At 39.4% G+C, this 22,267-nt stretch overlaps 1 protein-coding gene across 1 annotated transcript in view; it reads left to right on the forward strand.

Moving 5' to 3' along the window:
• FYB2 (FYN binding protein 2) overlaps positions 1 to 22,267 on the forward strand; it is a 98,262-nt gene that overhangs the window by 61,547 nt on the left and 14,448 nt on the right. The window contains 6 exon segments of the mRNA XM_008699153.2: positions 3,941 to 4,055; positions 4,165 to 4,205; positions 5,956 to 6,019; positions 7,056 to 7,154; positions 11,824 to 11,852; positions 13,452 to 13,512. Of these exon segments, the coding sequence (XP_008697375.2) occupies positions 3,941 to 4,055; positions 4,165 to 4,205; positions 5,956 to 6,019; positions 7,056 to 7,154; positions 11,824 to 11,852; positions 13,452 to 13,512 (409 nt within the window).

Raw genomic sequence — 22,267 nt, forward strand, 5'->3', positions numbered from 1 at the left:
AAATATCTTGAAAGCAGACAAAGGCCAGTCAGAAAGAAACAAGCAGGCTGATTGATGAGTTTTCAGCGACAACAGTGTGTAACTTGAATACAATGCTGCTGCAAGATATGAATGTCCAGAATTATATAACTAGTGAAAATGCATGGCAGGAATGGAGGAAAAATTATGATATTTTCAGACAAATAAAAATGAAATCAGCAAATGAAACCTTCTAAAGGAGATTCTAAAGTGTGTACTTCAGGCAGAAAGAAGATAATCCCAGATGGAGAATTTTGGTGCAAGAAAGAATAGCAAAAGTATCAGCTGAATAAAACACTAACATCAAAGTGGGGAGAGGGAAGAATATTGAGCATTAATAGCACATACTTTGAGAAGGTAACTCAAAGCATTCTAAGGTTTTTAACTGTGAGTAACAAGAGTAATTTATGCTAGCTTTAAAAGACAGTAGGCTGTATTCATCAAAAGACACCAGAGTGAAAAGGCAAGGCACAGAGTGGGACTCAAAGGACTCAGATATGGAATATAAATCGTCTATAAACATCACTGTATCCGCAAAATAAAGAAATCAGAGGAAACTATTTAGAGAAATTGGGAAAATACTTGAACAGGTACTTCACTCAAGAAGATATTCAAAAAGCAAAAACATTATGGAAGATCCATTCACCTTCATTAAGTCTCGGGGAAATGCAAATGAAACCTACAATGAGATATCACTACACGCCCACCCAAACAGCTAAAATAAAAAACACTAAAAATATCAAGTCTTAGTGAAGTTATGGAACAACTAGAACTCTTCTACACTGCTGGTACCGTAACTGGGCTAATCACTTTGGAAAACTGTCTGGCAGCATCTATTAAAGCCCAGCATGTGTGTATCCTAGGACTAGCAACATGCCTATTCTTATGCCCAATAGAAATGCGTACTTCAATTTACCAAGACACAGACAAGATGTTCATAGCAGAACTTTTTGTAATAACCTCAAACTGGAAACCACCCACATGTCCATCTGAAGTAGAAAGGATAAATATAGCGTGTTCACGCGATGGAATCGTTACGGGAATGAACAAATTACAGCCATACGCAACAGCACAGATGAATGTCACAGAGCATTGAAGGGAAGTAGGCAACACCAAAGAGAACATTTGGGATGATTCCATTAATATAAAGTTCAGAAATAAGCAGAATTGACCTCTGATCTTAGGCAGTACGATGGTGGCTCCCCTTGTGGGAGGGACTGAGGACTAGAACAGAGCAGGGGAAGGGCTCGGGGGCACTGGCAGTGTTAGGTTTTTGATCTGTGTGCTCTGAACAGGAATATGTTCGATTTGGGAAAATCCATTGAGCTGTACTCTTATGATTTGTGCTTTTTGCTGTATGTTCTCATTAAAATTTACAACATACTGGGATAACTATTAAAAGATAGCACATATTCCTTCCAAACAAGTAGGAAACAATGAAGAGTGAAGAGAAGAAATCTCAGTCAAGAAAGAGAAAGATGGGGGGGAGAATAGAACAAATAATAAGTATGTAATAAGACTGCAGATGTAAAATTTAATATATCAATAAACACTATTAACTCAATATGTGAAACACTCTAGTTAAAAGACAGGCATTCAAATCATTCAATATTAAAAAATATCGGAGTGCCCGTTATGTGCCTGGCCCTGTTCTAGGTGCTGGGGGTATAGCAGTAGACAAAACTGACAAAAATCGCTATGCTCATGGAAGTTGCATTCTGACCAGAGGAGACAGATGGTAAATATAGAAACAATAAAATATCCACTCTGTGGAATGCTATGGTAGTAAATGTTATGGGAAAAAAATAAAGCAAGGAAAGAGAATCAGGAAAGCAAGTGGAGGTAGTAGGAGTTGCAATTTTAAAGTGTTCAATTGACTTCAAAGGCGTAAAGTAGATGAGAGCCAAGTGTATCTAGGGTAAGAATGTTCTGGGGAGAGGGGAGAAGGAATGCAAATATCCTGAGGCAGGAACCTACCAGATGTGGGGGCAGAACAGCAGGGAGGCTGTGTGGCTGGATCAGGGTGTAGTGGGAGATGAGGTCAGACACATGACAAGGGAGCAGACAGCGTGGGGGTTTCTGTAGACCATTCCAAGAAATTCGGCATTTCCTCTGACAGATTTTTAAGAATGAATGAGAGGTTTTGAGCATAAGAACAGAATGATCTAACTGTATTTCAAGAATCATCCTGGCTGCAGTCATGAAAGAAGAAAGGCAAAGAGATAAACCAGGGATCTGTTAGGAGCCCGTCGCACTAACGTGAGAGAGATGACGGGAGCTTGGAGGACCCTACGTGGTAGACTTGTTGAGATGCGTTTGGATTCAGGATAGAATTTGGAAGTAGAGAAGGGCGTCAAGGATGTCTTTGTGTTTGGGACCCAAACAACTGAAAGGATGGGTTGCCACTTTTTATTGAGATGGAGCCGACCTCACGAAAAGCAGATCTGCAGAGAGAAACTGTGAGTTTGGTTTGGAACATAATGTGTTTAGGCAACCAAATGGGAGTGGTGTGAAGGCTGATGGAGTATCTAGAATTCGTGAAAGATGTCTAAGTTAGAGATGTAAATCTGGGAGTCGTCTGTGTTTTTAAAAAGAAGCCATAAGCTTTTACATTTGCTGCAGCCAAAAGGAAGGATTAAGAAAGAGAAAAAATGTCTTGAACTAGGAATTAAGCACCTGTGTGTTCAGCATCTCTGCTTTGTGCTGGAGGAATTTACTGGTGATTCCTTAGGGAAAAGCAGTACCTTCGGAGCTGACGTGCTAACTGACTTCTTATCAGGGGATAAAATCTTGTTGCTTGGTTCATTTAATTGACACAAGTCAATTTGCTTATTACTTATTTCTCAGATGTATCACTTCTACTTTCTGATTAACAGTTCATGTGTGAAAATGGTTCTGAATCACCCATACTCGAAATATTAACCTACGCCAACTGATAAAAATGTGGCAGTTTTATGGTTATGACAAATTTACGGCTCTGTGAAATAAACCAGCACCTGCAACTAGCTACTTGCACCAGCAATCCCTGTACATTTTTCAACCTGGCACACCATCTTCTGGCTAATTCCATCACTAAGAAATAAGAAATGTTAACATGCTCAATCGACTTATCTAAGAAATTTGAAGAAAAAATGCCACAAAACTGGATAAGGTCATCCAGATTTAGAGAGAGAAAAGGGGCGCCTGGGTGGCCCCATCAGTTGAGTGTCTGACTCTTGATTTTGGCTGAGGTAGTTATCTCAGGGTCATAGGATCGAGCCCCTCGTCACTGGGCTCCGCATTCAGTGGGGAGTCTGCTTGAGATTCTCTCTCCCTCTCCCTCTGCCCCTCCCCCCCGTTCATGTGCGCGCGCGCGCGCTCTCTCTCTCTCAAATAAATAAAATCTTTAAAAAAGGATTTATTTATTTATTTGTCAGAGAGCGAGCACAAGCAAGGGGGGAGCGGCAGGCAAAGGGAGAAGCAGGTTCCCCACTGAGCAAGCTGACCTGAGCTGAAGGCAGACACTTAACTGACTGAGCCACCCAGGTGTCCCTAAATAAATAAATCTTTAGGAGAAAAAAAAAAAAAATAGAAACTCCAGGGCTGTACCATGGAAGATCTCACCATCTGAGGTCAGAGGGTAGAGAAGAGCCATCAAAAGAAGAGTTACTGGTCACTAGGCTAGCACTCTTCGTAAATACATATTCACCCTTGCCACACTCATACAAGAGTTGGTGGTTATTGTCCGAACTTCAGAGGACCATAGCTGAGTCTCTGCGGGGTGAAGTGGCGTGCCACGGAAGCATCCATACCAAGATTATAATCCAGTTTCAGCATATGAACTCCACCTTTCCTATCCTTGCCTCCACTGCCACGGCATGGAATGCATTTCTGGGAGCACCTGGTGAGCTATTCTTCAGGACTTTCTCTGTTTTCTTTACAGGTGGGTATGTGGAAGCCTTGGAGGTCACCACAGAAACACCAGGCAGGGGGGCCTGTAAGCCTTGCTCCATCTCAGAGGAGACATATGATGACGTTGAGTACCCCGGGAGAGCAGGGTGAGTGCATGTCAGCCCTTCAGCAGTGTGGTGAGACTGGAGATGACTGTGGCGAGACGAAAGGTACAACACAACAGGTTAATGGTCTTTGCATTATTTCTCCCTGCAGACCACAGTCAGACCTCTCTAACTCACTTGCTTCCGACAATGGTAAGTATAGGAAGACATTTGAAACTGCTGGTAGGAACTGCTGAGTGCTCCTGTGGCTGATTAGTGTAAGGTGGCCTGTATCTATATATAATTTTAATAATGCCATTGGGCAAGGTGGTGATAAGCTAGGTAGGAGAAGCGGTCTGAGGTATGTGCTGACAAATGCACTTAGAATCATGAGGGCGAAGATGCTAATAATGGGGCTTTTGTGGCAATAAAGCAACTTCACTGTGAAATGTCCTCCTTTCTGACTGCTTCACAATGCAGGTCTGATTATAGGAATTTTTTTTAAATATTGTTAGTTGACATACAGTGTAATACTGGTTTCAGGGATAGGTTTCGGTGGTTCGTCACTTAACGTACAACACCCAGTGCTCATCACAATTGTCCTTCTTAATCCCCGTCACCCATCTAGCCCGTCCCATACACCCCTCCCTCCATCAACCCTCCCTTTGTTCTCTATTGTGAAGAGTCACTTACGGCTTGTTTCCCTTTCTCCTTTGTTTCTTTTCCCCTTCCCATACATTCATCTGTTTTCTTTCTTAAATTCCAGGAGTGTTACTTACTTAACACACAATCATGGTTTCCCAATACTTTTAAGATCAACGTTTACATGGTCTAGAGGCCTGAGTGGTTTGCCTCTCCCTGCCGCTGAGACTTTTCACACGATACTCAGTCTTCATCCTCGAGATTCATTCATGCCCACCTCCTTTTTAGTGTCTCTGACTTGCCAAGCTCCACCACAGCGTGTTCTCATGTGCTCCCCCTCCGTCGTGGAGTCTTCTTCCCTCCCTTGGGCCCCTTTGCCTACGTGACTCTTAATATTTCCTCTGATCCCAACTCCTTCGTTATTGCCCCAGGGAATATTCCCCTTGGTGTCCAGTCCCCTCAGTCTCATGCTACGCTGGCCCTCCCTCTCAGCACTTTACAGTTATAGTTTTGTATGTATGTAATTCTTCCATTAACAACTGTCTTCCCTCCTGGATTGTTACGTTCTTTACGCTTGCTATTTTTCCTAGCCCCTAGCATAATGCCAGGCACATATGAGACTCACCTCAACTATTTATTGAATGCGAATGGATGAAGCCGTAATAGAGGAGGGCTAATCAAATGCTGCTCTGGTTGCTTTCGTCCTCCCTAGGATGTCAGAGTTTTAGATGGTGAAACAACCTTAGCGATCATGACATCTCGTGCGCTGTTTTAGAAAGGAAATAAGGCATGGAGAAGTTAAGTGACTCTCCTAAACTCACTCACCTAAATGTGTGTGAGTCACATCTCAAACATGAAAATCCTCCATTGCGTGGTAGCCTCAAAGTGTATCTGTGTACTTTAGGCTCGTGTGTTGGGCTCAGCTAAAGCAATGCTCTCAAGGGAAAGATCACTCAAGGTGCTTTGGTTCTCCGTTATTGCCCCAGCATGTAACACAGTGTCTGATGTTTAGTAGACTCTGAATGTTATATATGAAATATGCGAAAGACAAGGGTAGAAGGATGGAATTTGATAATAAACGAGTTTCTTTGACTACATCTGGTCAGACTTGGAATCAGGGATGGAAGCAAATATGAATTTTCATTTTGTACATACTTTTATAGAGGTTTAATTATTTTTACCATTTGCTTATTAAAAAAAACCATGAGCTTGACATCAAAGTGTACCTAGCACCTGCTAGGTATCCGGTAATTTCTTATGAAATATGAATCTGAACTATTGTCATTATAATTAATGAAAATAGTTTTTTTTTTAATTTCAGAAGAAAATCGTGAAGAAGTGTATGAAGAAGTCTATAAAACAAAGAGCAACTACCCAAAAATAGAGTGAGTTTCTCTCTTTCTCACCTTTGTAGCTAATGGTATTTCCCTGTTATTGTAGGAAAACCAGAGTTGAAGAAACAGTCCCCTTCCCTTGACCCTATCATCCTTAGGGAGGATTTGCATCAAGGGTAGAGATAAAATATTTGAATACTGCACTATGAAGAATAAGACACTTGTGATTCTGTACAATCGTATGCTGTAATTTTTAATTATATTGCTTCCTCTTTTGAAAAAATGTCCACCTCTCAAAGTAGAGGGCTTTAATATTGTGTTAGGAAATAAGTGAGAAAGGAGAAGTAAATATCATAAAACTTGCTTCAGTTCTATCAGCATTTCCAGGAAGAAATCAATGGTTATGACCTAACCTGTGTCTTTGCAAGTTAATAAGACTGTCTCTGGGATTTGGGCTTAATTTAATATCTAAGAATTTCATATTATCAGGAATATTTGTTCAAATGGGCATTATTCGTCAAGCTTAGTTATTGGGGTACATTGTAGAAATGAAACAGCAATGGCCAAAAGCAAGAAGGTTGAAGGTTGAGGGGAAGAGTAGGGATCCATACTGGGTGGGATGGTGTGGGTGTATCATTCCCTCTCCCTACCCTCTAAAAAAACCTGAGCGCGTATTTGGAAGAATTTTAATCATCAACTGGGCAGTAAATGTACCACCATTGTTGTGAGATCATTCAATAAATTAAAAGTCAGTGACGTAGATTTCAGGAGCTAGGAATTTCAAGACATATTTCCAGTATAGTTTATAAACTATCCTTCCCGAAGTCATCTTCTCTAAAAGGAAGACCTTGCTTCATATCCTCAAAATAGAGACCATTTGGGGTGGATGAAAGTTTGTATTGAAGTATAATTCCCTTCATAGCTGACTGGTGTGTGCATATTGGTACCTAAACAAAGAAGAAGAGCATAGAAGTCGATAAGGCATTTCCTGTCTCTTCCTGGAGTGAGATGTGTTCTGGAATGAGCCTCTTCCATCTCCAATACTCTCTGAAATGCCACGTTATTTATATCCTCTGATTCCTCTTAGTCTAGATGGAAAAGAAGCACTTAAAAGACTGCGGAAATTCTTCAAGAAAGAAAAGGATAGATTTAAAATGAAGAAAAACAAGTTGAAAGAAAACGTAAGGTAAAAAGTCTTTCTTACTTTTTCTTTCCAGGGGAGGACTAGCAGCGCTAACCCGGTAGTTATATATCCTATCCTCAGAAACAGGGCAAGGGGTATCTGAAACGAAAACCAAAGGCCCTGGTTAACACCTGCCTCCTCCTTTCCAATTTGTGGGTGAACCACCCCCACAGATACTAATAAGACAGTGACAACATCCCTTTTGGAAAAAAATTGATGATAAAGGGCTGTAAACAAGGGTAGAGGGAAAGTCTTAAGCAAAGTCTAGAAAGGAAAGTTTTCCTCATCACCTTTGGCATATATTCCTGTTATCACTAACTATTATATTATTAATTATATCCTTTTATGCTTTCTTTGCACACGTTCCAGTGGTTTTAGTTGTCTACACTTTGTATTCTAATTTGCCTCTCTGGAGTGAGGCAGAGTGTAGACAGGGGAGATGAACTTTCCAGCTGAGTGGTTCATGTATCTCAAGGTCTTAGACCTGGAGAGGACCTTCCGAGATCCCCCTAGCTAATTACCAATGTTCGAGAAGGTTACAGGTTTACTAGCAGTAGAGATGAGAGGCCTGAACTCTGAGTTCTAGTTTTAGCTCTGCCATTTATTCAGTGTGCAGTCGGGGGCAAATCAGGATCCAGCCCGTGTTTCCTCTTGCATACAAGGAAGACTCGGAGGTACTTCTCTAGTATGTAGAAATGGAGAGATCTGTTTTATGAGGCAGGGGATGTAAAATAATTTCCCCAAAGTCCTCTGGCATACTGGCGTGGAATTGTTACTCTACCTTGAAGTTCTTGTCAAGCATAAAACCTCAAAGTTACGTGATTTTAGGTCTAACTGTCCGCTGGATGTAGATCAACCAAGAGATCCAACAGAATAGGGGTTCGTGGATTGTAGTCCTGACCGTGGGAATGGAGCTGCAGTGGCCAATAAGACCGGTGCACAGAGGCATTCTCTGGGCCTAGCGGGTTAGATGCTTCAGACAAGAAATTCTGATGCCTTAGAAATTTGATCTAGGCAAGCAGCACCTGGATGGTGTAGTCGGTTAAGTGTCTGACTCTTGGTTTCAGCTCAGGTTGTGGTCTTGGGGCCGTGGGATCAAGGCCCACGTTGGGCTCTGCGCTTGGCATGGAGTCTCCTTGGGACTCTCTCTCCCTCTGCACCCCCCCCCACCCATGCTCTCTAAAATAAATGAATCTTTTAAAAAATTTGATCTAGGCAAGAATGCTGATATTTTTAAATACAAATCTGATTTCCTTTTTCTTAGAACTATTCAGTGACTCCTTACAACCTTTAGAACAAATATCCAGTCCCTTCCTATGGCAAGTAAATATGGCAGTTCTCTTCTTACCTGTCCAGTTTTATCTCTCACTCAGATTTCCACTCTGTACTATGCCATACAAATACCCCACAAATCTCACTCTGCCATCGTATTGTGTGTCTCTTTCCTTTAACCAGGACATTCCCTTGGTCTTGAATGCACCTGCCGCGCCCCAACCTCCTTTGATTATCAAAGTTCTAGTCTTCCCTTAAAATATGGTCAAATAGTATCCCTTCTGGGACACCTTCCCTGAACCTCTTTACCCAAACCTGGATCACCTGTCTCTCCTGTGTATCTCCCTAACATCCATAGCATGTCTTGTAACGTCTATTAATACTCCTGAGAAACCCTTTTTCTTAGAGAGTCTCAGGGTAACAAGAAAAATCCATATTATCTAGTCCAACCCAGTATACAGCTTCTCTGCAAACTTCCTAACAAGCCAAATATCTGTGCCTGCACACTTCCATGAAAGAGAACTTACCACCTGCAGAGAAAGATGTTTCATCTTTAGGAAGGTCTATTTAGATTTTTTTCCCCATAAACTTTGGCAAAATCTGCCTCTCAGCCTTAATTTTTCATTTAATAATGTGCAGATATAACAAGACAGGACAGAATTTTATTACCTTCTGTTAAGCATTTTGATTGAGGGCTCCTCTCTTAAACACCAACTCCTTGCTGATTACTTTACCTTCAGAGGGAAGTTGCAACTGTGGGGATGTGACATTTAAAATGAGTAAGGCTCTTCCAAAACCAAAATGAAACAAGAGTAAGTCTCTCCACCGTCTCTTTGTCTCCGACACACACACTGCCGATTAGGAGTGTCATTAAATGGCTTGATTTAGGTATAAATAAGTCAAGAATTAAATGCCACCAGTCTTAGCTATGCTATGAATTTTACACAGGAATTAGGTGTTAAACCTGTTCCAGTCCCTCTGTTCCAGATGCACTAACTTCCTTGCTTTTCTTTAAAGGACCAAGCACACCTCTGCCTGAAGGTCTCTGCATTTGCTCTTCCCTTTCCCAGGATACTCTTACTCAGATAACCGTGTGGCTCACTCCCTCACTCCCTGCAGGATTCTACTCAAGTCACCTTATCAGTGGTCCCTTCCCTGACCATCTTCTGAAAAATGGCAAACCAGCCTTCACCTTCAGCTCTCCTGCCCCCTTATCTTGCTCTACTTTTTTCAATTGTACTTCTCTCCTGGCATGACAGAACATAAATTTCCTTGTTTTGTCTGCTTCGCGCTACTAGAATCCATGAGGGCAGAGATATTGACTGTTTTGTCCATTGCTGTATCTCCCAACATGAAGAACCGGGCCTAGGACATGATAGGTACTCAATAATGGCTATTGAATGAATAAATGACCCAGAGGAAGGAAATACCATTCTAGATTTTTTGTAGCCTCAATTTCTAGATTTAAATAGGAGCTACCATCACCCTGGCCCAATTAAAATAGAGGAAGGGAATTGGTGTTCAGAAAGGCTTCGTTGAGCCAGGAGCCTTTGAGTGGAGAGGCCAAGGATGTGTGCTGAGTAGGCACTGAGTACAGGGAGGGTGAAGTGTTTCACATAGGTTCTCTCTCCAATCTTCACAATACCCCATGAGACAGAAACTCTCTTCTCCATTTCACAGATGAAAAAGTAAGGCTTTGAAAAGTTACGTGACTTGCACAGGGTAAGTGGACTAGTGGCCGACCTGAGAGTCAGATGCAGCTCTCTCTGACTCCAGGGTCCAGGACTGCTTCTCCTCTATTCTGACAGCACCCAATCTGGTCATCCAGTTACTGACAGCAGGGATGAGTGAGCATCCTCAGCTCCTTTGCCAGGCACATCCACTTAGGTACGCCCAATCCAGCTCTAATATGCACCCTGCAAGATAGAGCCGTATTCACTTTAGAAACAAAGAAACCAAGGCTTGCATAAAGGTTAGCTGATTTTTCCCAAAAGTGCTGTTTCTTTGGACAATCCTGCATTTTTTTAAAAAGATTTTATTTATTTATGTGACAGACAGCCAGCGAGAGAGGGAACACAGCAGGGGAGTGGGAGAGGAAGAAGCAGGCTCCCAGTGGAGGAGCCCGATGTGGAACTCGATCCCGGAACACTGGGATCACACCCTGAGCCGAAGGCAGACGCTTAACGACTACGCTACCCAGGCGCCCCTGCATTATGTTCTTATCACACAGTGTTGTACTAATTTACTTTTGGTCTCCCTCATTAAACTCTAAGCTACTTTGGGGTAGAAACTTTGATCATTTTGTATACCTCGCGCATGGACCTGGCCCATGGTCAGTGTCCCCCGAATACCTGTAGGACTGAAATTTAAATTAATTGCTTAAAATACATGAATTTTTTTCTATCACACCATACTTCCTTCCCTCTCCTTAACTGTGTAACCAAACAGTCTACTTGGACCAAATGTCCTTTCCCACTTAGTAATTTGCATCTTCCACTTCCCCCTGGCCTGGAACTCTGCTCTCAACATATCCTTTTGGCTTAACCATATACATAGGTAGGGTCCTGTGTCTGCAGAGGGTAGTTCTCTCTCACCATATTTATCCCACCGTGGATATCCAGGTGCACCTCAAAGATATCGTGGGTTGGGTTCCAGACCACTACAACAAAGCAAATGTTACAATACATTGAATCAAATTTTTTGGTTTCCCAGTTCTTATAAAAGTGGTATTTACACTATAGTGTGGTCTATTAAGTATGAACCATGTCTAAAAAATGTACATACTTTAATTAAAAAATAATCTATTGCTAAAAAATGCTATCATCTGAGCTTTAGTGAGTCATAATCACTGATCATAGATCACCATAACAAATATAATAATAGTGAAAAAGTTTGAAATACTACGAGATTTACCAAAATATAAGAGAGACACAAAGTAAGAAAAGACTGTTGGAAAAATAGTGCTGATAGATTTGCTTGAGATAGGTTTGTCCTAAACCTTCCATTTATTTAAAAAAACCCACCATAGTATGTATCAAGTGCAATAAAACAAAGTTCAATAAAACGAGGCATGCCTGTATTTGGGGGGCATCTTGGAAGGTTAGACGGCAAAAACAGGATTTTGTGGGTGGACAAAGGCAGAGCCTGAGGTTGTCTAGTTACGAAAGGGGGAGTGGATAATGGGCAGTCCCTGGGGATACGTAAGCTCATTTTGAATGGTGGTATGGAAGCGAGAAGGCTAACCAGAACAAAGCTGTAGGAAAGGTTTGCTTCACGTCTTTGCCTGGACACACCTGCATCAAGAAACCTAGTCATCAATGTGTTATTTGAGATGGATCAACTAATCTCTCTGAACCTGGCTTTTTTCCGTAACCGTTTTGTGTCTTTTGTCAATCTACAGTGCATTTTCAGTTTCACTGCCTGATTTAGGTAAGTAACGTTCACTCATTGCTGGTGCAAGACTACTCAGCATTAACATATTCAGGGGCAAGGAAAGAGAAGTAGTAATCCTTCCTTCGTTCCACATTTAATGAAAAACTGATACGTAAAAATCAAAGAAGACATTTTACACAACAGTATTACTTACTTTGGGGAAGATGAGTAACATTTCTTAAGTACCTACTGTATACCAGCCCTCTTAAAATCCCAGAAAAATAGATATAATCTTTTTAGGAAGGCTCTAGGACCCACATCCTTACTTTAGTGATCTGGGATTTGTACTCAAGTCTCTCTGATTACAAAGCTTGTGTATTTTACGTTATACCAGATGGCCTCTTGAAGGATTTGACAGTCAAGCCACTCTAATTATGACGTAATAAGTTGGGCAGGATCACATTGCAGTACACATACTAATTGCATCAAGGATGGGTCATTGGAATATTCTTTGCTGTAAAAACAATAGTGCACAAATTAGCATATTGCCTGATATGTAATATGATCTCAATACATGTTCAGTAAGTTTAATCTGTCAATAAAAGAGGGCTGCATTGTTTGTTGGTTTTTGTTAGCTCTAGCCATGATGGTACTTTGAGTTCACTCTGATTAGGTAATTCAAATGTATATTATATTCCAGAAACATGAGTTTGCTGTACTGAATAACCAATGAACGTTATATAAATAAACCTGGTAAAATCACAGGTCTCCCAAAACTCCCTTGGTCCATATAAAAAGCGGACTTAGAGTAGGCATGCATTGTACTCCCACCCAAATTTATAAACAATGAAGTATAAATTATGAATAATTATACCAGGAGGTCTCAAACTCATTCAGGTGGTGAGTCACTTAAACATTGTGGAATTCTGGGACACCTGGGCGGCTCTTGACTTCAGCTCAGCTCATGATGATCTCCGGGTTGTGAGATCAGCCCCGCATCGGGCTCCATAACTGGGCATGCAACCTGCTTAAGATTCTCTCTCCCTCTCTCTCTACCCTCCCCCACCTCCTAAAGCATTATGGAATTCTGTGTAGAGCACCAAAGAATGTGAATATCCTAAACCGAAAATGTCTAATTATGATTATGCACTAAGATTCAATTTTATGCAAGATTATTATGGAAGAGCAGTTGTCAGTGATTTGAAATAAAAATAATGGAAGAAAAATCAATATGAATATTCTACTTAAACTTTTTCCCCAGGAATTAGGAAAAGCCCTCTTACTATTCTAGCTATAGTAAGATATTCTAGAAGTAGAACACCTTTGTCCAGTTCCAGGATGATGGCAACCTACTCTAAAAATGATCCTTTCAGCAACTCATACTTTCTGAAAATCTTCATGAAATTAAACTGATATAAATGTATATGTCTGTGTTTGAGATACTAGGGCATGCCACTATTTTTTTTATCTCTCAGTTGAATTTCTTCCCAAATGGAGATTCTTTTTGTTCTTTGATCCTTCCAGCCCATCTATGTTCTATGATCAGATTTTGATAAAACAGACATGGGGATGCACCTGATAATTGGGTATTGTGGGTAATTTGGAAAGCAAGGGATTGTATAAACCATACCTAATAATGGACTATTTTGACCCCAGAACTTAGGTCTCAGGAAGTTATTATCTATGATGATGTGGACTTAAGTGCAAAAGAGTCAAGGTAAGTCATTTTACCTCATTGGTCGTCCCTACTGACATGCAACCCATTTTCCAATGCTTTGTTAAATATGGTCAAGGGCCACCTTTTCGGAGCCTTAGAGATTGGATGAAAAGTCGGCTTGTGATGCCCCCCCCCCCACTAAGAAGGGAAAATAAGGAATAACATAGACTATCTAACAGTCATAGGTGATTCAGGAGTCACTGGAGCTTTGCAGTCTGTTTCATATGTTTGAGTCTAGAGACTTGAAACTCACTTCAATGCCACACACCCTTATTTAATAACCTCTTATGTGCAAGGCGGCTTGTACAACAACAAAGGAGGATAGGAAGCACTGACAGAACCTCTGTTCTCAAAGTTGAAATAACTATATCAAGAAAGAAACCTTCCTGAAACTCGATGCCCCCTCTCCAGCCATTTGTTATCTGTCCTTCCTCTCTCAACTAAATGACTAAAAATAAAGGTCCCCTCTGCTCATTTTTGATTCATTTAGGGTTACAAATTTTTTCACTAATAAATACTTACTACAAATATTCTTACTCGTGTCTCCTGTGAATATGTCCAAGAATTTTTCTAGGAGGTACTTAAGGGAAGAGAAATGCAAATTATGTAGGAGAGAATGCAAATTTGTAAGAAAAAAATGCCAACTTGTTTTTCAAAGTGGTTGTACCAATTTATACAATTCCCATCCATTTCTAAGGGGAATATTGATCCCCATGCTCACCAACACTTAGCACAGAGGAAATTCTTAATGTTCACCAATTTAGTGGATATAAAATACTAAGTGTTGAGTTCCTTTTATTATGTTCAGTCACCATTCATATCTTTCCTTTTGTAGAAGGCCTGTTGATACCTTTTTCCTATTTTCCTATTGGGTTGATGGTCTTTTTCTTATTTATAGATTTTTTTTAATGTGTTCTAGATACCATTCCTTTGTCAGTTACATATGTTGCAGACACCTTGTACATTGTAACTTGACTTTGCAATGTTCTTCCTAGTCTTCTAATGAATAGAAATTCTTAAGTTTAATTTATTTGAATTTATCAGCTGATTGTTGCTTTTTATATCTTTTAAAGAAATCTTTATCCCCAGATCATATGATATCCTCCTATATTTTCTTCTAAAACTGGTAAAGTTTTTGCCTTTTGCATTTAAACCTTAGACCTATCTGGAATTGACTTTTGTGTTTTGGTACTATAATGAAGTAGCTAGCAATCCAGTTAAATTTTCTTCCATATGGATAAGTGTCCTGCATGATTAATTGAATAGTCCCACCTTTCCCCCATGGAGGTACAATGCCATCTTTGTCATTGCCATATGTCTGAAGGTCTGTGTCCATGCTCCCTATTCCATTGTCCTTTCCCTCTTAATTGCATGGTGCTCTGAAAAAGTAGTAAATAAGATATTAGTACATGAGACAGTAGTTGGTATCAGTGCCTTGACATGTTCTAAGACATGATTTATACTTAGTGTGTGGTCATTTTTTATAAATGTTCTTTGCGTACCTTAGAAATATAGGACTGCTCTAGTTGTTTGATACAGCAATCAACTTGTGTTCTTTAAGTCATTCTCTTGTTAAAAATCTATAGATTTATGGGGGCGCCTGGGTGGCGCAGTTGTTAAGCGTCTGCCTTCGGCTCAGGGCGTGATCCCGGCGTCATGGGATCGAGCCCCACATCAGGCTCCTCCGCTATGAGCCTGCTTCTTCCTCTCCCACTCCCCCTGCTTGTGTTCCCTCTCTCGCTGGCTGTCTCTATCTCTGTCAAATAAATAAATAAAATCTTTTAAAAAAAATCTGTAGATTTATGAATTTTCAGATGCTTAACCCATCAATATTTGAAAGAAATGGGTTGAAATCTTACATAAACATGGTAGATGAGTCTGTTCCTCCCCAAACTTGGCAAGTTTGCATGTCACACCTTGGTAGGTAGGTATTAGATTTAGGAGAAGCCTAAACAGCTCTAGATTATGGTCTCTAGATACTCCAGACCTCTGCTTTTCATTTCCTTTTGTTCATTAGAATGTCTCCTAGAGAGTTAGCAAGGGAAGGAAAAAGAGGAGGATCTTGAAAAGGACACTGGTACAACTTCTAGAACATGGCACCAGTGGGACTTGTAGCATATCCTCTTACTTCTCTGAACCTTAGTTTCTTAGCCTATGATTTGGTAATAAAAATTCTCATCCTGCCAGATTCATTAAGCTCTCTAATTAGATCCATAAAAAGGCTAAAATTAGTTGACATAGGAGCAGAGAGTTGGCCATATTGTTCACATGGCTAGTGTGGGTCTATATTGGTATGTTCTCTCTGAAAGAATAATTTGGCAGTATGTATCCAAAATGCCCCCATCATTTACTTAACCCAGCAATTCCCAGCTCAAGCAATGGGCTCTGGTGAAAAAGGAAACATAAAGAAAAAAATTTATGCATAAAAATGTGTATCTCAGGGTATTTATAAAAAGATGTTTAAAACCACCCACCCAAACATCAAAATATATAGTAACCAAGTATATTATAGTATTCAACATGACCTTTTAAATATATGCTTAATAGATGCTAAAGAATTTCCGATGGCATGGAGAAGTGCTTACACTATAATGACAACAGAAAAATAGAATGCAAATTTATATGTACAATATGATCTCAAATCAGTTTTTAAAAGTGCTTGGAAAGATGTTTTGAAGGAAACCTAGATGTCTTTGAGAGGTCAGATTACACTTAATTTGTCTCTTCCTACTTCTTCCAACTTTGTAAATACTCGAATTGTTGCAGTGTTTGCTGTAAAAACTAAATTAGTTAATATGTAAAATGCCAGCGTAAAACTTGACACATAGGTGCTCAAAAAGTATTGGTTCCTTCTATAATACCCTCTCACCTCCCTGCATCTTTTTTTTCTTTTTTTTTAGTGATCTTAGTTAAAATTTTATTACTGAGAATTCCAAACAGAAAAATTGATAGAATCTTATAATGAACCCTTATATACCCAATACCCAGCTTTAAAAATTACTAGTTTAGGGCCAACCTTGTTTACACTGTCACCTACCTCCCCATCTCCAGTATTTTTTTAATTAACATACAGTATTATATTAGTTTCAGATGTACAATACATTTTAACTTGACCAGATCTTAAAAGCGCTTATTCCTTCAAAACATGCTTGTTTTTTCAAACGCGAAGAAATTTGCTTTATAAAATAACTTTATGCATAGCGATTCAACAATTCTCTACATCACATCATGATAAGTGTACTCTTAATCCCCTTCACCATTTCACCCATCCCCCAAACCACCTCCCCTCTGGTAACCATCAGTTTGTTCTCTATAGTTGAGTATTTTTTGCTTTATCTTTTTTTGTTGTTCATTTTGTTTGTTTTGTTTCTTAAAATTCCACATATGAGTAAAATCATAAGGTGTTTGTCATTCTCTGACTTATTTCACTTGGCATCATACTCCCTATACCCATCCATGCTGTTGCAAATGGCAAGATTTCATTCTCTTTTATGGCTAAGTGATATTCCATTGTGTGTATGTATGTGTGCATTCATGCTCACATGCTCAGAAGTTTAGCATCTCTTTATGTTGTCTTGGGAGAAATGTCTGTTCATGTCTTTTGCCCATTTTTTAATTGGATTATTTGGATTTTTTGGTGTTGACCTATATATATATTTTGGATACTAACCCTTTACCAGTTATGTCATTTACATGTATCTTCTCCCATTCAGTAGGTTGCCTTTGGTTTTGTTGTTTCCTTTGCTGTGCAGAAGCTTTTAATTTTGATATAGTCCCAATAGTTTATTTTTCCTTTTATTTCCCTTGCCTCAGGAGACATATCTAGAAAACTGGTGCTAGGGCCAATGTCAGAGAAATTACTGCCTGTGCTTTGTTTGTTCTAGAATTTTTATGGTTTCAGGTCTCCCATTTATGTCCTTAATCTATTTTGAATTTATTTTTGTATGTAGTATAAGAAAGTAGTCCAGGTTCATTCTTTTGCATATAGCTAGTGCAGTTTTCCCAACACCCTTTGTTAAATACACTTTTTCCCATTCCATATTCTTGCTTACCTGTCAAAGACTAATTGACTATGTAATTGTGAGTTTATTTCTGGATTTTCTATTCTGTTCCCTTGATCTGTGTGTCTATTTTGTGCGACTACCATACTGTTTCAATTCCTATAGCTTTGTAGTATATCTTGAAATCTGAGATTGTGATAGCTCCAGTTTTGTTCATCTTTTTTAAGATTGCTTACCTATTCAGGGTCTTTTGTAGTTCCATACAAAGTTTAAGATTGTCTGTTCTAGTTCTGTGAAAAATGCTGTTGGTATTTTGATAGGGATTGCATTAAATTTCTAAATTGCTTTGGATAGTATGGACATTTTAACTATACTGGTTATGCCAATCCATGAGCATGGAATATCTTTTCATTTGTTTGTGTCATTTTCAATTTTTTTCATCAGTGTTCTGTAGATCTCAGCTTGTAGCTCTTTCATCTCCTTGGTTAAGTTTATGCCTAGATATTTTATTATTTTTTGTGCAATTATAAATGGGACTGCTTTTCTAATTTCTTTTTCTGCTGCTTCATTATTAGTGTATAAAGATGTAACAGATTTCTGTATATTGATTTTGTATTCTGCAACCTTACTGTAGTTTTTTTGGTGGAGTCTTTGGGTTTTTTATAGAGAATCAGATCATCTGCAAATAGTGCAAGTTTTACTTTTTCCTTGCCAATTTGGATGCTTTTTATTCCTTTTTCTTCTCTGATTGCTGTGGCTAGGATTTCCAGTACTATGTTGAATAAAAGTGGCAAAAGTGGACATATTTGTTTTGTTCCTGATCTTAGGGGGAAAGCTCAGTTTTTCACCAGTGAGGATATTAGTTGTGGGGTTTTCTGCTAGTTTGGTTGGTTGGGGTTTTTTTTTTGGTTGTTGTTGTTTTGGTTTTTTGGCTATGGACTTTATTATGTTGAGGTTTGTTCCCTCTAAACTTACTTTGTTGAGGGTTTTTTTTTATCATGCAGGGATACTTGGTCAAATGTTTTTTTCTGCATCTATTAAAATGATCATACGGTTTTTTTTTTTAAAGATTTTATTCATTTATTCGACAGAGATAGAGACAGCCAGCGAGAGAGGGAACACAAGCAGGGGGAGTGGGAGAGGAAGAAGCAGGCTCATAGCGGAAGAGCCTGATGTGGGGCTCGATCCCGGATCGCCAGGATCACGCCCTGAGCCGAAGGCGGACGCCCAACCGCTGTGCCACCCAGGCGCCCCGATCATACGGTTCTTATCCTTTCTCTTGTTGATGTGACATGTTGACTGATTTGTGAATATTGAACCATACTTGCATCCCAGGAACAAATCCCACTTAATCATGGTGATTTTTTTAATGTATTGTTGGATTCGGTTTGCTAATATTTTGTTGAGGATTTTTGCATCTATGTCCATCAGAGATATTGGCCTGTAGTTCTCTTTTTTGGTAGTGTCTTTATCTGGTTTTGGAATAAAGATAATGCTAGCCTCATAGAATGAATTTGGAGGCTTTCCTTCCTCTTCTATTTTGTGGGATAGCTTGAGGAGAATGGGTATTAACTCTTCTTTGATTGCTTGATATAATTCACCTGTGAAGCTGTCTGGTCCTAGGCTTCTGTTTTGGGGGAGTTTTTTTTATTACTGATTCAATTTCATTGCTGTTAATCAATCTGTTCAAATTTTCTATTTCTTCCTGGTTCAGTTTTGGTAGGTTATATGTTTCTAGGAATTTATCCATTTCTTTTAGGTTTTCCAATTTGTTGACATATAACTTTTTATAATACTCTCTTATAATCCTTTCAGTTTCTATGGTGTCTGTTGTTATTTCTCTTCCTTTATTTCTGATTTTGTTTGAGTCTTCTCTTTTTTATGAGTCTAGCTGAAAGCTCTTAGCAATTCTGTTGATCTTTTCAAAGAAGCAGCTCCAGGTTTCATTGATCTGCTCTATTTTTAATTTCTATATTATTTCTTTCCTTCTACTGGTTTGGGGTTTTCTTTGTTCTTTTTCTAGTTCATTTTGGTGTAAGGTTAGGACATTGAGATTTATTTGCTTCTTGAGGTAGGCCTGTGTTGCTATAAAGTTCTTAGAACAGTTTTTGTTGTATCCCAAAGATATGGAACTGTTCTTTTCATTTTCATTTCTCTCCGTGTATCTTTTTTTTTTCTGAATTTTTTAATAATATATTTTTATTATGTTAGTCACCATACAGTACATCCCTGGTTTTTGATGTAAAGTTCAATGATTCATCAGTTGCGTATAACACCCAGTGCACCATGCAATACGTGCCCTCCTTACTACCCATCACCAGCCTATCCCATTCCCCCATCCCCCTCCCCTCTAGCCATCAGTTTTGTTTCTCAGAGTCCATAGTCTCTCATGCTTCATTCCCCCTTCTGATTATCCCCCCTTTCTTTATCCCTTTCTTCTACCGATCTTCCTAGTTCTTATGTTCCATAGATGAGAGAAACCATATGATATTTGTCTTTCTATGCTTGACTTATTTCACTCAGCATTATCTCCTCCAGTGCCGTCCATGTTGCAGCAAATGTTGAGAAACCATTCTTTTTGATAGCTGAGTAATATTCCATTGTATATGTGGACCACAACTTCTTAATCCAGTCATCTGTTGAAGGGCATCTCGGCTCCTTCCACGATTTAGCTATTGTGGACATTGCTGCTATGAACATTGGGGTGCATATGGCCCTTCTCTTCACTACGTCTGTATCTTTGGGGTAAATACCCAGGAGTACAATGGCTGGATCATAGGGTAGCTCAATTTTTAACTTTTTAAGGGACCTCCACACTGTTTTCCAGAGTGGCTGTACCAACTTGCATTCCCACCAACAATGTAGGAGGGATCCCTTTTCTCCACATCCTCTCCAACAATTTCTTGCCTTGTCAATTTTTGCCATTCTAACTGGCGTAAGGTGGTATCTTAGTGTGGTTTTGATTTGAACTTCCCTGATGGCTAATGATGCTGAACATTTTTTCATGTGTCTGTTAGCCATTTGTATGTCTTCATTGGAAAAGTGTCTGTTCATATCTTCTGCCCATTTTTTGATTTGTTTATTTGTTTCTCGTGTATTGAGTTTGAGAAGTTCTTTGTAGATCTTGGATACCAGTCCTTTATCTGTAGTGTCATTTGCAAATATATTCTCCCATTCCGTGGGCTGCCTCTTAGTTTTTCTGACTGTTTCCTTGGCTGTGCAGAAACTTTTAATCTTGATGAAGTCCCATAAATTCATTTTATCTTTTGTTTCTCTTGCCTTTGGGGATGTATCATGAAAAAGGTTGCTTTGGCCATGTCGTAGAGGTTGCTGCCTATGTTCTCCTCTAGAATTTTGATGGATTCCTGTCTCACATCGAGGTCTTTCATCCATTTGGAGTTTATTTTTGTGTATGGTGTGAGAGAGTGGTCAAGTTTCATTCTTTTGCATGTAGCTGTCCAATTTTCCCAGCACCATTTATTGAAGAGACTGTCTTTTTCCCACCGGATGTTTTTTCCTGCTTTATCAAATATTAGTTGCCCAAAGAGCCGAGGGTCCATTTCTGGGCTCTCTATTCTGTTCCATTGGTCTATGTGTCTGTTTTTGTGCCAGTACCATGCTGTCTTTGTGATCACAGCTTTGTAGTACAGCTCGAAATCCGGCATTGTGATGCCCCCAGTTTTCTTTGTTTTTCCTTTTCAACAGTTCCTTGGACATTCGGGGCCTTTTCTGTTTCCATACAAATTTAAGGACTATTTGTTCCAGTTCTTTGAAAAATGTCCTCGGTATTTTGATCGGGATAGCATTGAAAGTGTAGATTGCTCTGGGTAGCATGGACATTTTAACTATGTTAATTCTTCCAATCCATGAGCATGGAATATCTTTCCATCTTTTTATGTCTTCCTCAATGTCTTTCAAGAGTGATTTATAGTTTCTAGAATATAGGTCCTTTACGTCTCTGGTTAAGTTAATTCCAAGGTAACGTATGGTTTTTGGTGCTATTGTAAATGGGATGGATTCCCTAATTTCTCTTTCTTCGGTCTCGTTATTCGTGTATAGAAATGCAACTGATTTCTGAGCATTGATTTTGTATCCCGCCACGTTACTGAATTGCTCTATAACTTCTAATAGTTTGGGAGTGGCTTCTTTTGGGTTTTCCATATAGAGTATCATGTCATCTGCAAAGAGAGACATTTTGACTTCTTCTTTGCCAATTTGAATACCTTTGATCCCTTTTTGTCGTCTGATTGCTGTTGCAAGGACTTCTAGTACTATGTTGAATAATAGTGGCGAGAGTGGGCATCCTTGTCGAGTTCCTGATCTTAAGGGAAAGGCTTCCAGCTTTTCCCCATTGAGAATAATATTTGCAGTAGGCTTTTCATAGATGGCTTTTATGAGATTGAGAAATGTACCTTCTATTCCTACACTCTGAAGGGTTTTAATCAGGAAAGGATGCTGTATTTTGTCAAATGCTTTTTCGGCATCGATTGAGAGGATCATATGGTTCCTGAGTCTTTTCTTGTTGATATGATGTATCACGCTGATTGATTTGCGAATATTGAACCACGCTTGCATCCCAGGTATGAATCCCACTTGATCGTGATGGATAATCCTTTTAATGTACTGTTGGATTCTATTAGCAAGTATCTTGTTGAGGATTTTGGCGTCCATATTCATTAGGGAAATCGGTCTGTAATTCTCCTTTTTGAGGGGGTCTTTGCCTGGTTTGGGGATCAAGGTAATATTGGCCTCAT

This window comes from Ursus maritimus, unplaced genomic scaffold (genome assembly GCF_017311325.1).
Source record: "Ursus maritimus isolate PB19 unplaced genomic scaffold, ASM1731132v1 scaffold_12, whole genome shotgun sequence".
Classification (NCBI taxonomy): domain Eukaryota; kingdom Metazoa; phylum Chordata; class Mammalia; order Carnivora; family Ursidae; genus Ursus; species Ursus maritimus.